The sequence below is a fragment of the Gopherus flavomarginatus genome, chromosome 10 (genome assembly GCF_025201925.1).
Source record: "Gopherus flavomarginatus isolate rGopFla2 chromosome 10, rGopFla2.mat.asm, whole genome shotgun sequence".
Lineage (NCBI taxonomy): Eukaryota > Metazoa > Chordata > Testudines > Testudinidae > Gopherus > Gopherus flavomarginatus.
In genome coordinates this window covers 1,118,517-1,133,968 of record NC_066626.1, presented here as the reverse complement: position 1 = coordinate 1,133,968, position 15,452 = coordinate 1,118,517, and the positions used below count along the sequence as shown (strand labels likewise).

At 58.8% G+C, this 15,452-nt stretch overlaps 3 protein-coding genes across 3 annotated transcripts in view; 2 read left to right on the top strand and 1 right to left on the bottom strand.

Annotated features, from left to right (window-relative positions):
* The window catches only part of LOC127058928 (maestro heat-like repeat-containing protein family member 2B), an 852,871-nt gene that overhangs the window by 105,960 nt on the left and 731,459 nt on the right, over positions 1-15,452 (top strand). The gene's annotated exons all lie outside the window — the stretch shown is intronic.
* LOC127058925 (uncharacterized) overlaps positions 1-15,452 on the top strand; it is a 613,715-nt gene that overhangs the window by 86,633 nt on the left and 511,630 nt on the right. The window lies entirely within an intron of this gene.
* LOC127030048 (nck-associated protein 1-like) overlaps positions 1-15,452 on the bottom strand; it is a 56,134-nt gene that overhangs the window by 33,094 nt on the left and 7,588 nt on the right. Inside the window, 15 exon segments of the mRNA XM_050915957.1 lie at positions 32-250; positions 993-1,124; positions 2,237-2,376; positions 3,057-3,176; positions 3,580-4,114; positions 5,185-5,195; positions 5,772-5,830; positions 6,983-7,064; positions 7,286-7,418; positions 9,411-9,530; positions 10,601-10,657; positions 11,859-12,016; positions 12,347-12,351; positions 12,768-12,816; positions 13,249-13,386. Of these exon segments, the coding sequence (XP_050771914.1) occupies positions 32-250; positions 993-1,124; positions 2,237-2,376; positions 3,057-3,176; positions 3,580-4,114; positions 5,185-5,195; positions 5,772-5,830; positions 6,983-7,064; positions 7,286-7,418; positions 9,411-9,530; positions 10,601-10,657; positions 11,859-12,016; positions 12,347-12,351; positions 12,768-12,816; positions 13,249-13,386 (1,958 nt within the window).

Below are 15,452 nucleotides of genomic sequence, written 5' to 3'. Positions count from 1 at the left end.
AGGCCAGGCTGCCACCAGCCCAGGCACCCACCAGTTGGTGTAGATGGTGGTGAGGGTCTGCTCCCTGCTTGAGTCCAGGGGTTGTGTCTGCTGAAGCAGGACATTGCGGATGATGCAGCTGGAGTCCACGCATGTGAAGTGCCTCAGCGACTGGATGAAGGCGAGGTAGGAGTGCAGGCCAGCCAGCACCTCAGAGGGCCACGCAATCTCCTGCGTAGCCTGGTTGTAGCTGGCCATCCACACAAAGGATCTGTAAGGGGATGGGGGGCTCAGAGGGGGTCCCACACAGACCTCCGAGTGGATCTGCTGAGCCCACAACCTTCCCGCTGAAAGCACTCAGCCCCACTCCCATGTTCCCTGCAAATGGGCATTTCCCAGCACAACTCAGCTCAGAAGTTGGCTGGGGCTTGTGGATGTAACAGTACCAATAGCCAACTCAGTCTCCCAGCCCGAGGGCCATGGACAGGGACACGCCACGTTCACCTCCCCACCCGCCCACCTGATGGCCATGGACAGGGACACGCCGCATCCCCCTCCCCACCCGCCCACCCGAGGGCCATGGACAGGGACACGCCGCATCCCCCTCCCCACCCGCCCACCTGAGGGCCATGGACAGGGACACGCTGTGCCCCCCTCCCCACCCGCCCGCCCGAGGGCCATGGACAGGGACACGCTGTGCCCCCCTCCCCACCCGCCCGCCCGAGGGCCATGGACAGGGACACACCGCATCCTCCCTCCCCACCCACCTGCCAGAGGGCCACTGACAGGGGCATTGCTGTGTCTGCCTCCCCACCTGCTCGAGGGCCATGGGCAGGGACTCACCACTCTGCCATTCCCACTCGCACAAGGGTTGTGGGCAGGAACGCAACATGTCCTCCTCCCACCCATGGGTCATAGTCAGGGACCCGCCATGCTCCCATCCCCGCCTGCCTGAGGTTCACGGGCCTTGTGCAGGGACACGCCACATCCAGCCAGCCACGGGGCCTATGGACCTATTGAGATGCGTTTCCACATGGCTGCTGAGATATTCGGCCGGTGTGACCGTGTGTTCGAACACGGTGAAGCTGGGGACGTGGTTGATGCTCAGGGAGAGCTCGCTCAGCACCTGCTGCAGCTTGTCCATGCTGGGGGCAGAGACGCCGGCACGGTCACCGCTCGCCGCAAATGGCTCTGGAGCCCGGGCCCCTCCCCCACACCTGTCAGCCCAACGCACACTAGCTCCCAGACCCCAAATATGGTGGGATCATTCAAATGAATGGGAAAGCGGGCAGCACAGATGCCTGGGTTCACCCCACTTCTGCTCCGAGGGGCGACGGGCAGCCCGGACGCCTGGGTTCACCACCCCCTCCACTCTGAGGGGTGACGGGCAGCCCAGATACCTGGGTTCACCACCTCCTCCACTCCGAGGGGCAACAGGCAGCCCGGATGCTTGGGTTCACCACCCCCTCCGCTCCAAGGGGTAACAGGCAGCCCGGATGCCTGGGTTCACTCGACCTCCGCTCCGAGGGCTGACAGACAACCCAGATGCCTGGGTTCACCCCACCTCCGCTCCAAGGGGCAGTGGGCAGCCCAGATGCCTGGGTTCATGCTACCTCCGCTCCAAGGGGCAATGGACAGCCCGGATGCCTGGGTTCACCCTACATCCACTCCAAGGGGCAGTGGGCAGCTCTGATGCCTGGGTTCACGCTACCTCCACTCCAAGGGGCAATGGACAGCCTGGATGCCTGGGTTCACCCTACCTCCGCTCCAAGGGGCAATGGACAGCCCGGATGCCTGGGTTCACCCTACCTCCACTCCAAGGGGCAGTGGGCAGCCCGGATGCCTGGGTTCACCCTATCTCCACTCCAAGGGGCAATGGGCAGCCCGGATGCCTGGGTTCACCCTACCTCTGCTCCAAGGGGCAATAGGCAGCCCGGATGCCTGGGTTCACCGACACCTCCACTCTGAGGGGCGACAGGCAGCCCGGATGTCTGGGTTCACCCCACCTCCGCTCTGAGGAGCAACGGGGCAGCTCTGAGGCTGGGGGTGCTTATGAAGGGCCAGGTGCCAGTATCGCTTCCCAGATCTGAGCCATCAGCCATTCTGGGGACCCAGAACCTTGTCCCCCCACTGCCCGGTTACCCCAGCCATCTGAAGCACAGGGGGAGGAGTCCTCTGAATGGGGAGAACCCCCACCCCCAAGGGATGGCAAAGCAGCTCTAATGTCCCTTGGGAGACCCCCATGTGGTGGGCTTACTTGCTCACCAGAATCCGGTCCTTCCTCTGGCTCTCAGCCCCTGGCTTGTCCCACTTCGGCTCCCCCTTGTTGCGGGGCTGCTTCTGGGCCTTCTTGTTCTGGGCCTTGCTGATGGTGGAGGCGCAATGTTTGGGTAGCAGCTTCCCAGGAGATAGAGACAGGGGCTCTGAGCGAGGGAGGGGCTGGGAGCATGGAGGGCCAGGATTTGGCAGCCCCCCAGACGCACATAGGGTCCCCTTCCCCCACACCCCAGTCCTGGTGCAGGACACATCTCACCTGCCTGGCAACTGGCTCGTCTTGCCACGGAGCCACTGGCCACACTGATGCCCACCCCCACCGCCGCCAGGGCTCAACAAGCAGCAGTCACTGGCCATTTGTTCCCTGGCAAGGCTACATGACTCCAACCACGGCCACCTCTATAGCCCCCAGCACCAAACAGCCCCGCAGGGCTTTGCCAGCCTGGAGAGCAGCCTGTGGAGGGCCGGCCACAGCCCTCAGTCAGCGCGCCCAGATGGTGAGCAATCCTGGTACATGCAACTGCTGCTGTGCACTCAGCTGGCACCTCAACAAGGTACCCCACCCAGGACCATGCCACACCCTGTGCCCCTCACCTGCCCAACAAACTCCCGGCTGGAAGCAAACCCACCCAGTGCCATGCCACGCCCCATAACCCCCTTGCTCACTGACATGCCCCCAGTCTGGCAGCTCCCCTGGTACCGCCCAGCCCCATGCCCATGCCCATTCCCCTCACCTGCTCGCAAAGGGGCCCACAGGCAGGCAGATCCCCCAACACCCCCCAGCACCGTGCCACACCCCTCACCTGCTCACTGAGTTTGCGCTGCTCGGCACATGTGTCCATGATGCAGTTGGCAGCCTGCTTGGCGATCTCTTCCAGGAAGCTGTTGCATAGACCCAGGCTGCAGCTCTTCAGGTGAGGATACTGCGGAGAGAGGCCAAAGACGGCTCATGGCTCTGCTCCCCCACCTGGCACCTTCCAGCCACAGATCCCAAACGCCAGCCACTGAGTTTCTTACCCCATGGAGGAGGCAACCCTGCCCCTCCCCCATGCGCTGTCCTGTGTCCTCCCCCTGCTCCTCACCCACACATCTCTATGCATGGCTGCCCACCCCTCCCCCCCCAAGTTCTCCCCACATGGATCATCATGCATGCCCCCTGGCCCTCCCACGGGGGGGTTCTTCCCCTTTATATTGCCACCCGTGTCCCCATGTCCCCTCTAAATCCCAATGCACGTCCCCTGTACCTCCCCGATGCATCACCATGCATGCTCCCCAGGCTCTCCCCAGGCAGTGCCCCCCCTCATGCATTACCCCCCAGCTACGCACTTCCTCTGGACACATGGGGTGGGTGCAGTGGGCAAAGTGGCTGCAGACGAGCGGGAAGATGATGGTGAAGCGCAGCATGGCCGGCTCCTCCATGGTCAGAGCAAACAGCTTCTCGAAGGGGCGGACGTAGAAACTGTCGGGGTAGAAGGACACATCAGCACAGCTGGGGCAGGAAGAGTCTGTGTGTGCGCACACAGCTCTCCATGTAGGTGTGTGTATGTGATTCCATGTTTGTGTGTATGTGTGTGATTCTGTATACATGTGATTCTGTGTTTGTCTGCATGTGCGAGTCCATGTGCATGTGGTCCCATGTTTGTCTGTGTGTGCATGTGCTTTTCCATGTAGGTGTTTGCATGTGATTCTGCGTGTGTGATTCTGTATTTGTGCGTATGTGTGTGATTCCAGGTGTGTGTGATTCCGTGTTTGTGTGTATGTGCTTGATTCCATGTGTATGTGCTTCCATGCTTGTATGTGTGTGATTCTGTGTTTGTGTGTGCGTGCATGTGATTCCATGTGAGCAGCACCACCCCAGCCCCTTCACATTGCTCAGAGGCCTGGATCCCACTGGCTGCTGTGCCCTCTGCAGCTGCATCTCAGTCCCTCATACCCTGGATCAGAGCCAGGTTCTGGGGGGCGTAGGTCTGAATGGGCCAAGCACAGGGCCAGAAGCCAGGCCTTAGCAACACTGTTGGGCTAGCTGCACCAACTCTTCCTGCCCGCCATCTGACTGTCCAGTCCTCCCAGAGCGACCCCTGCCCAGAAAAGTCAGTGAACAGGCCTCACACCACGGCTCCGAGGGTAGTAGATCCTCTCCCGCACCAAATGGTGAGACGGGGAAACTGAGGCACTGATGGGGTTGAGGCAGGCCCAGCACTGGCCCCTGAGCTGATGTGGGTGTGGCGGGGGGTAGAGTTGTCAACTGTCTGCTCCAGGGGTCGGCAACCTTTCAGCAGTGCTGTGCTGAGTCTTCATTTATTCACTCTAATTTAAGGTGTCGCGTGCCAGTCATACATTTTAACGTTTTTAGAAGGTCTCTTTCTATAAGTCTATAATATATAACTAAACTGTTGTTGTATGTAAAGTAAATAGAGTTTCAGAACGTTTAAGAAGCTTCATTTAAAATTAAATTAAAATGCAGAGCCCCCTGGACTGGTGGCCAGGACCCGGGCAGTGTGAGTGCCACTGAAAATCAGCTCGTGTGTCGCCTTCGGCACACGTGCCATAGGTTGCCTACCCCTGGTCTACTCGCACAAACCCAAATGCCTTTGCTCTTCCCCCGTCCCACCCCTTCTCTGAGGCCCCGCCCCCACTCACTCCAGCCCCCTCCCTCCATCGCTCGCTCTCCCTCACCATTCACCCTCACTCACTTTCACCGGGCTGGAGCAGGGGGTTGGGGTGTGGGAGTGGGTGTGGGCTCTGGGCTGGAGGGTGGGGTCGAGGGTTCAGAATGTGGGAAGGGGCTCCAGGCTGAGCCTGGGACAAGGGTTTGGGGTGCAGGAGGCATCTGGGCTCTTGGAGGGAGATTGGGTGGGGGAGGGGGCTGGGGCAGGGCGTTGGGGTGCAGGAGAGGGTGTGGGGTACAGGCTCCGGCCGGGCAGCACTTACCTCATGTGGTGCTGGAAGCGATGGTATGTCTGACAGCAGCTCCTAGGCTCAGGGATGGCCAGGTGGCTCTGCGCACTGCCACTGCCTGCAGACACCACTCCCACAGTTCCCATTGGCCACGGTTCCCTGTTCCCAGCCAATGGGAGCTACAGAGTTCCTGTTCAGGGCGGGGGCAGCGCGCAGAGACCCTCCTGGCCCGCATTCCAGGAGCGGCACGGAGCCAGGGTAGGTAAAGAGCCTGCCTTAGCTCCAGCGCAGCACTGACTGGACTTTTAGCAGCCTAAAATCTCCCGGATTGGTTCAGTTGCCTCTGGGAGATGGAGCCTGATTCCGGGAGACTCTCAGCCAAACCGGAGGATTGGCAACCCTAGCTGGGGGCTGGGCTGGGTGCGGGAGGTCAGGGATTGCCGTTTGCAGCCTGTCAGGGGGCTGAGCAGGGAAGGGGAGGGCTTGCTGGTTCTGTCTTGGCAGGGATCTGGTCAGGAGGGGCTGTTGGTGCAGGCCTGGCAGGGGGTTGAGTGGGGTGTGTGCACCCTGGCAGATGCCCAGTCCCTAATGGAGATGCAAACATCTGGCGAGGGAGTTACCTGCAGCCGGAACCAGTCCAGGCGAAGCCCTGAGAAGTCGAACTTCTCCTTTTTGTCCACTGCAGGAAAGAGAAGCAGCTTTAGAGAGGCGTCAGCAGCCCCATGAGCGGGGGGCTCTCCCCTCTGAGCTACGGTTGCCAATCCTCCAGGATTGTAGTCTCCAAGAATTAAAGATTAATCTTTAATTAAAGATTATGTAATGTGATGACATCTCCAGGAATGCATCCAATCAAAATTGGCAACTCTACTTTCTGTGTTCCTGCCCCCCAGCGGCAGGGGCAGAGACAGGGCCTTGGAGGGGGTGGTGAACCCAGCCATCCGGGCTGCCCACTTTCCCACTCATTTGAATGATCCACTCGATGTGCAGCGCCAGTGGCAGTCAAAAAAGCTAACAGAATGTTGAGAATCATTAAGAAAGGGGTAGATAATAAAACAGAAAATATCATATTGCCTCTATATAAATCCATGGTACCCCACACCTTGAACACTGCATTCAGATGTGGTCACCCCATCTCAAAAAAGAGATATTGGAATTGGAAAGAGTACAGAAAAGGGCAACAAAAATGATTAGGGGTATGGAACAGCTTCCATATGAGGAGAGATTAATAAGACTGGGACTTTTCAGCTTGGAAAAGAGACGACTAAGGGGGGATATGATAGAGGTGTATAAAATCATGACTGGTGTGGAGAAAGTAAATAAGGAAATGTTATTTACTCCTTCTCATGACACAAGAACTAGGGGTCACCGAATGAAATTAATAGGGAGCAGGTTAAAACAAACAAAAGGAAGTATTTCTTCACACAACACAGTCAACCTGTGGAACTACTTGCCAGAGGATGTTGTGAAGGCCAAGACTATAACAGGGTTCAAAAAAGAACTGGATACGTTCATGGACGACAGCTCCATCAATGGCTATTAGACAGGAGGGACAGGGATGGTGTCCCTAGCCTCTGTATGTCAGAACCTGGGAATGGGCGACAGGGGATGGATCACTTGGTGATTACCTGTTCTGTACATTCTCTCTGGTGCACCTGGCATTGGCCACTGTCGGAAGACAGGATACTGGGCTACATGGAATTTTGGTCTGATCCAGTATGGCCATTCTTATGTTCTTATGTTCTGGGCTGGAGCTATGGCCTGGCGCCTGCACACCCCATGGAGGGACCTGCTGCTCCGGGTGCAGCAGGGAGCCATGGGGGCACCTGCGTACCTTGTTTCAAGTTGAGAGACGACAGGGTGCTGATGAAGGATGACATGATGATGGACTCCTCCTCAGGGCAGACAGTCAGATTCTGAAAGAGATGGGCACAGCTTAGGGGGGCTTCTCACAAGCAGTGGGGCGGGCGCATTCTGAGCTGTGGAGAGCCCATGGCGATGGCAGCGTTCCTTCCCAGAGATGGGGCTGGCTAGTGCAGGGCTCCCAAGCTCCAGAGAATTTTCCCCTCCCAGGGTTGCATGTCTCACTGTTGGGGTCCTGGTTGCATGGATTTCAGAGCCCTTCCCTTCGGCATACCTGGATGATATCACTGAGCAGCAGGGCGTCGAAGCGAGCCAGGTACTGGACGTGGTGGCGCTGGATCACTGGGCCATGCCTGTGCACCAGGGTACACAGCTGCTCCATGAGGAACAGCAGCTCGGCGATGTGACTGCAGGGGCGACAAAGGGCTGGATCAGGCTCCTCTGAGGGAGGCAGTGCTGCACCCGGGCTCCTGCTGCCAGAGTCACTGGGGAACCAATCCCACAACCCTCCCCCCATATCGCCGCACCTGGGGGCAGGCAGGGCTTGATCCGAATCTGACAGCTCCAGCTGGAAACAGAGTACCCAGGGCAGCCCCGTGCCCACCACAGTGCCATGAGACTCCAGCCACCCCCCCACGCAGGTGTCCAGAGAAGTGCTGACCAACCCACCGGCCAAGCGTTCCCCTGTAGATTCCACGCCCAGAAGGGTCCCCTCTGACCACTGAGTCTGAGCTCCTGAGAACCGCAGGCCACAGGACTTCCCCAAATGCATTCCTGTTCGAACTCAAGCAGACCTTTTCGAAACTGCCAGCGGTGGAGAACTCCCCGCACTCCTGGGTAACCTGCTCCAGTGATTTCATTATTTCCAGCCTGAATGTGTCTAGCTCAGGGGTCAGCAACCTTTCAGTAGTGCTGTGCCGAGTCTTCATTTATTTATTCTAATTTAAGGTTTTGCATGCCAGTCAGACATTTTAACGTTTTTAGAAGGTCTCTTTCTATAAGTCTATAATATATAACTAAACTATTGTTGTATGTAAAGTAAATAAGGTTTTTAAAATGATTAAAAAGCTTCATTTAAAATTAAATTAAAATGCAGAGCCCTCCAGACTGGTGGCCAGGGCAGCGTGAACGCCACTGAAAATCAGCTCGCGGGCCGTCTTCAGCGACCAGCCGCTGGAGCACGTCAGACGTTTGTCTGCTAGACTGAGGAGCCTAAATGCACCCTTTTCCATTTCCCTGGCAGCAGGTACTAGGGACTGTGATGCAGTTGCCCTTTGACCTGCTCTGTGTGAAGATAATCCATGGAGAACCTGCAGTGTTTCACCAGAGTATTTTCCAATGCTACAGGGAGCTGCTTTAGCTCTCCTGCCAGCAGTCTGGCCTGCAGTGCTGGGGCTGCCGACTTCCCAACCCCCAGGGCAGGATCCACAGCGTCTCCTCTTCCCCGCAGGGGTCATTTCCCATCTCCCCTTGCTTGCTCTTGGCCCACATCCTCTCAGGCCACGCCAGCCAGAGCAGGTGCCACTTGGGCCTTGCAGCAGCCGCACCCCCTTTGCACACCTGTGCTAGGGTATGGGCCACGCGCTTCTGGCTGAATTGGGCACAGGATTGTCACCAGGGCCACAAATTAATGCCATGTCACTTGGTTCAATTTCCTACCCCCAAACCAACGCCCCCATGCTGCGGGGCCCTGAGCAGAAACCCCAACCTTCTCCTCTGCTCAGGGGTCCCATGGGTCCAGTGCACCCCACTCAGCATGGGGCCCACACAGACTCCCATATCTTACAGTGAATAGTGTCTGTCTCCTCCCCACAAGAGCCAGACCCCCTCTAGTGCCTGTCTCCTTCAAGAACCAGGCCCCCCACAAGTGTCTACTCGCCACAGAGCCAGACCCACCATGGGCCTGTCCCCCTCAAGAGTCAGACACCCGCCCACATTGCCTCCCCTCCCCAGAGCCAGACCTGCCCAGCGCCTCCCCCTCTCCGCACCAGACCCCACAATGGGCCTAGCCCCACACACGGAGCCAGCCCCCACTAATTCCCCCCCCCACAGAACCAGACCCTCCCAGTGCCTGGCCCCGCCCACAGAGCCAGACCCCCCGAGTGCCGGTCCCTCCCCCAAGCAGAGCCAGGCACCCTCAGGGTCCTCCAGCCCCAATAGCCAGACCCACCCAGGGACTGGCCTGCCCCTGACAGACCCACCACGGCCTGTCACATCCAGAACCAGACCCACCCAGGGTCTGGCCCACCCCGAAGATCCAGACCACCCCAAAGCCTGTCCCCACCCCCCACTCGCTGACAACCAGACTTCACCTTGGACCATCACCCCTTGCCCAGGACACCCCAGGTCCCATCCCCCCAGTCCCACCCCGCCTCCTGCAAGCCTGGCCCTGCCCTGACCTGCCAGCGTAGTCCTCAGGGGTCTTGGTGACATGCTCAGCGTGACGCACCAGCCAGTTCACCTCGTCGCGGCACAAGGAGAGCGCCACGAAGACGCAGAGAGCCTGGCAGGGCGGAGATCGGTGGGGTCAGCTCCAGGCAGGGCTCACAGGCACCACCGCAAACCAGACAGCAAACAGGGGAGGGGCCATCAGAGCCAAATAACCTCCCCTCACGGGCAGCCAGGGGCATGGGGTCATTCAGGGCTACCTGGAATGGGGGGAATCACTTCACAGGGGCAACGGAGAGGAAACAAACCTCACGGCATGGCCCCGCGACGCAGGCAGGCCCACACGTACCCTGTGCCTGACCATTTCCTCCCTATGGCACTGCAGAGGGACAAGGGGGGCTCTGCCGAGAGCTAAGAACTAGCTGATTGTCCTGGTATTGCCAGACCATGGTACAGGAAATTATGTCTGAGCTGTGGGACACGTGGGCTATTAGGCTCAGAACCCAAGGGGGAGAAACCTGTCACAGGACCGGGGACAAGGGACAGCCTGGGGCGGGGGGAAGTGATTGCGCTGGACACTGCACTGCCCACCCCCACCTCAGTTCCATGCCCACCCCACAGCCCAGTCCAGCACCAGGGTGTCCAAGGCTGCTCACTCCATCGTGGATGCGGCTACAGCAGGGCCATGCAGGGGGGTTGGGTGGGGCAGCCACATCAGAGGAGTAATGAGGGTCAAATATCTCTCATCCCTGAAACCAGTGTGGGGCTGGGACAGCAAGGGCCATGGGTCGGGCTTGAGAAGCACTGTCAGATCTGGGAGGGAGCCCAGGGCTGGGATAGCAGGGGCTGTGGGGCAGGACTAGGGGCACTGTCAGAGCTGGAAGGAAGCCCAGGGCTGGGATAGCAGGGGCTGCGGAGCGGGACTGGAAGCACTGGGAGGGCGGTGGTGGAGGAGCCCAGGGCTGGGATAGCAGGGACTATGGGGGGGGGACTGGGGGCATGGGTAGGGCAGTGGGGCAGGACTAGAGCAGCACGAGGTGCTGTGTGTTAGCAGAGGCGTGTTGGACGCCTGCCCTGCTCACACTGCAATGGGCACTGACCAGTGCCAAGGGGACCTCCCCACCGCAGGCACTAACTTCCATCCCCATGGATGACCCAGGACCCAAGTGTGGATGGTGCTCAAGGCCCAGGCACCCTTTACCTGTGCGCCACAGCGTGCTCCTTGCACTCCTTGACATCGGCCACCCGCTTCCCATACCTGAGGAGGGGGCGAGAGTGAGTGCTGATCACCAGGGTAGCCCCCAGCCAGACCAGAGCCCCAGCAAAGCCCTAGCACAACCCCCAGTGCAGCCCCCTGAAGCAGAGCCCCTGGCACAGCCTCCAGCGCAGCTCAGCCTCCTACCATCCCCAACCCACCAGACTCCAGCACAGACTTTGCTGCATGTGACAAAGTGGGAATTTTCTGAAATAGTTTTGATGCCCGTACGTGCCTCAGTTTCCCCCAGACTGTTCACTGTTACCCTATGAAGGGCACAAGAGTTAAGTTTGCACTTGGGGCTGGCTAAGAGATGAGGCAGGGAGGGAGGGTTGCCTGGCTAGCTGACCCTGAAGGTCACTAAAAGTCTGGCTGAGGCTGACCCATCTCAATGGAAAGCCCAGTCACCAGGACAGTAACACCTCGTGCCCAGGGCCAAGTGGGAGGAGCAGGCTCCCTTGGAGAGCAGGCCTGGGCGGAGGGGAGTGGGTGACTGAGTGTTGGCTGCTGGAAGGAACCCCCAGCCCCTGGGAGCTGAGGAAGGGAGGAAGTCAGAGAGGGAGACATGAGGCCTGAAAAAGGAGCTCCCTGGGGTCCCGGCCTGGCCAGGTCAGCCTGTGCTTTCCCCTTTGGGTCGCTCTGCTGAGGACTCCAGTACTGGGCTCCAGGGGACACAGCTGGGCTGGGGGAGATGGGGAAGGGGCGGCTCTGACGAGGGGACCCAGCGGCACCAGGAGCCTGGCTCAGGGAGCTGCTGAGCAGAGCTCCCAGGGTGGGGCAGGAGGGCTGGAGCCCCGAGCGTCAGTCTCAGGAGGCTGGGAGGTCCCATGGCTGCCCTGGAGGAAGTGAGACCACCTTGGGGTCCGGCACATTAAAGGGGTCCCTCCAAGGGCCTGTCCCAAAGCTGGGGTGTGGCACCGATCCTGGGAGCCGGGACACTGTACTAGTCACTTTGGGCCCTCCCTGCCCTTCCCCTGGCTCTGGTGGGGATCCCTCTCCAACCCTCAACAGCCACCCACCCACACCAGCTGCCCACTGCCCTGCCCTCAGCAGCTTCGCTCCATCTCCCTGCCAGACGCACCCTGCCCCCACCACCTGCCTTCCACCCCCAACCTGCCTTGCCCCAGCAGCCACCCTCCATGCCCATGCCAGTCCCCACGCATGCCAGCACCCCCCACCTGCTGCCCCCCCAGCGCCCTGTTACCCTTTCAGACGGCCGAAGAACTCCTCGGTGACCTTGTAGATCTGCAGGGCGTTGTCGCGGAGGAGGCTGATGTAGAGCGAGCCCTGCAGGCCCAGCTTCCAGAGCTCCAGGCACTGCGGGTTCAAGCTCAGGGGCTGGTGCGGCAGGAGCGAGGGGCCCTGGGGTGGGGCATGGCAGGCATACAGTAGGTATCAGGGCGCAGGGAGGAGTCAGCAGGGGTGAGGGGCATAGGGGCTGGGGCAGCAGGGGTCAGGAGGCACAGGGGGTGGGGTTGCAGGTGCATGGCAGGGCACTGGGAGGAAGCGGCAGGGATGAGGGGCACTGGGTGTGGGGCGGCAGGGGGCGAGGGACCCTGCGGTGCGGCATGTCAGGGATACAGTAGGTGGCAGGGCATGGGTGGCAAGGGTGAAGGGCACAAGGGTACAGGAGGGGAAGGGGCATAGTGAGGGGGAGGTCAGGGGCACAAGGGGCACAGAGGAGCCGCCAACCCCAACTCCCCATCCTGCCCCCTCCCATCACCAGGGGTGAGCAGGCACTGCCAGGCATCCAGAGGTCAGCAGACGCGGGTGCTGCTGTGCCAAAAGGGGCAGCGATCCCCAGCACCAAGGCCCCAGATTGGGGCTGCTAGTGTGAGGTAATGGCCAGGGCTGGGCAGGGCTCCGGGGCCGGGCTCCTGGCTGGGCTGGGCATTCTCTGGTCTCTGGTGCTTGTAACTTTCAGAGAGGTGGGACCTGCCTGAACCCCCAGGACCAGGCAGGTGACGTGATGAGTGTTAACCCTTCCCTGCCAACTGCCTGCCCACCACACTGGGAGCCTCGTACTGTGAAGGGTGCATATGGGGATGGGTGGATGCCAGGTGGGGCATGGGCCCCCCCGAGCGCCCTTCCCACTAGGTGCAGAGTGACTTACTCAGTATCCAGCGCTCAATCACCTCCAGCGACAGGTACTCGCAGGCCGTCTGTGGAGAGAGGGGCCGTTCCTCAGCGTTGCTCTCCATGGCCCTTCCCAGCCACTCGCCAGTAGGAACGGACACGGGCAGAGCCGCTGTCCTGGCTCTTGACCCTCACTGCCCCCTTGGCCCTGTGAGCTGACCCAGGTGCCTAGTCCCCATGGCCAAGCACTTGGGATCACCGGGTCCTACCTGAATGGCTGCACCAAGAGGCACCCTGGCATGGCGACTGTCCTCGCTCCCCACAGAGAGGGATCGGCCATGCATGCTGGGAGTCCCTACACTGGTCCCTACACTGCTGGACAAGGGGTGGGGGTCTGTCCCAGCCCCCTGGGATCTCCTCAGCTGGGCGAGCCAGCTGCGGGCAGAGCCATCATACAGTGTCCTGCGGGCAACACCCCTTGAGCTCTGCACCCCCAGGCCCCGGAAGGCCAGACTCACGACATCCGAGCTGGCCGGGCTCAGCATGGTGGCCGAGTTGCTGATCAGGCTCAGGAGCTGGTCGCTGCGCCACTGCTCGGCTGACTGGTTCCTCCGGACAAAGAGGAAATGGAGAGACAGAAGTGCACTGGACACGGCCTGGAAGGGGCAGGGGGCAGTTAGCAGAGGCAGCAGCAGCAATACAACAGCTACAGCTACAACTACACAACCTCCTAGAAGGAATGCTGGGGGCCAGAAATGGGCCCATAACCATGTGCTGCTCTCAGGTGAGGATAGCACCATAGGGGGCCTGGGGCCAGGCATAAAGCGTTATGTGGAGCTAGGTTTGGGGCTGGATGTCGGGCCAGACCTGCTGGGGCAGGTTCAGATCTCAGCTGCCCCTGGCTGCGAATCTGGAGCGAGCCAGGAGCTGTCCATACCACACTTCCGGTCTCACACACATTGCCCCACAAGCCGCGTCCAGCCCCTCACGTGCACTGTCAGCATAAGCACATATGCACACCAGGCCAGGCTGGCACAACTGCATGCCAGCTGTGCCTTACTGAATTCCAGGTGGGCACAAGCCTGTCCAGATCTAAAGACCCCTCCCCAAATCTTACAGGAGGAGCCACTGAACCCAGGGTTCAACCGAGTGCAGGGGACAACTCAGGAAGAACAGAGTCGGGAGTGGGGGTCTGTGACATTCTATAGCAGGGGTTCTCAAACTGGGGATCAGAGCCCCTCAGGGGGGTGTGATGTTAGTACATGCGGGGTCACGAGCTGTCAGCCTCCGCCCCAAACTCCACTTTGCTTCCAGCATTTATAATGGTGTTAAATATATAAAAAGTGTTTTTAATTTATAAGGGGGGTGTCGCACTCAGACGCTTGCTATGTGAAAGGGATCACCAGTACAAAAGTTTGCGAACCGCTGTTCTATACCTTGGGGAAGCATCCTGTAACCCCCATATTCTTCATTTTCATATAATCGTACAAAGCATGCCTTGTAAGGTATCAGGGGAAAGGTTATGATCTGCTGAAAGTCATTTCTCTGTCCATATATGTGTATCATTAATGCATATGAAGTTATGAGAAGTGTGTTGTATGGTGGTCACTAAAACATGCTGTAAGTTGAGGAATCAACCAGACATTAGCTCCCCAGAAGCAACAGCAAGGAAAGTAACCCACATCAGGGCAGGGTTTCAAACAACCCATCAACAACCATTGTCCAGCAAGGGAGCTACAATTCAGTGATTCACCTGCACAAGGCCACACCAGGGGAATTGCTCAACCTTGCCTGGAGACTCAGTAGTGCCCCCCAGACATGCCTGGACTTGTGGTCCCCAAGCACATGGACTGAGGGTATAAAACAGACAGGATGGACAGATAGAGTAGACAGAGGTATAAAGCAGACATACTGGGCCTTTCTCCTTCACCCACCTACACTGCAGGCATCAAGGACACTTGAAAGCCTCCAGCTGAGGGGACTGGCCCAGATTTCAAGGAGGAAATCTGTATACTGTGGATTGCAATATCCAGTGGAGTGAGAAAAACTGCTTAAGCTAGATGTTGCCCAGTCTAATAGGTCGAAAGTTTAGACTGTGTGCTTAAATTTATTTTTCTTTTGGTAACTAACTGACTTTTTGCCAATCACTCAATATCACTTAAAAGCTACCTTTTACAGTCAATAAATATGTTTAATTGTTTATCTTTACCAGTGAGTTTGTCTGAAGTGTGGGGAAAATCTGCTCAGGTTTTGCAAAGGCTAGTGTATATCCACTTTCCATTAATGAAGCGGTGAACCAATTAATAAATCTGCATTGCTCATCTTGAGCAGTGCAAGATGGTATATTCCTGGGGTACAGTGCTGGGAGCTGTAGGGATTTGGCTCTGGTCCCTTTTTCGGTGTGATTTGTGAGTGGCTCTGGGAGCATCCATGCAATCTAGCTGGGCGTGGTGCTCCACACGCTGTTGTGCTGAGTGATAGCAGCACCTGGAGGGGTTTGCTGCTGGTCACTAACAAGGCATCGTGAGAGACAGCCCAGGCTGGAGAGAGTTAAGGGGCACAGCAGTCCCACGGTCCCAGGCTGCACCCCGGGGATCTCATCACAGTGGGCCAGCGAGCAAGGGGAAATACACAGCTTGTTGTACTGAGCAAGATTTGCACTTCATACACTGGTGTAAAGATTTTAAGTGAAGGCTTTAAGTGTGGTGGCTAAGGAGAGTCA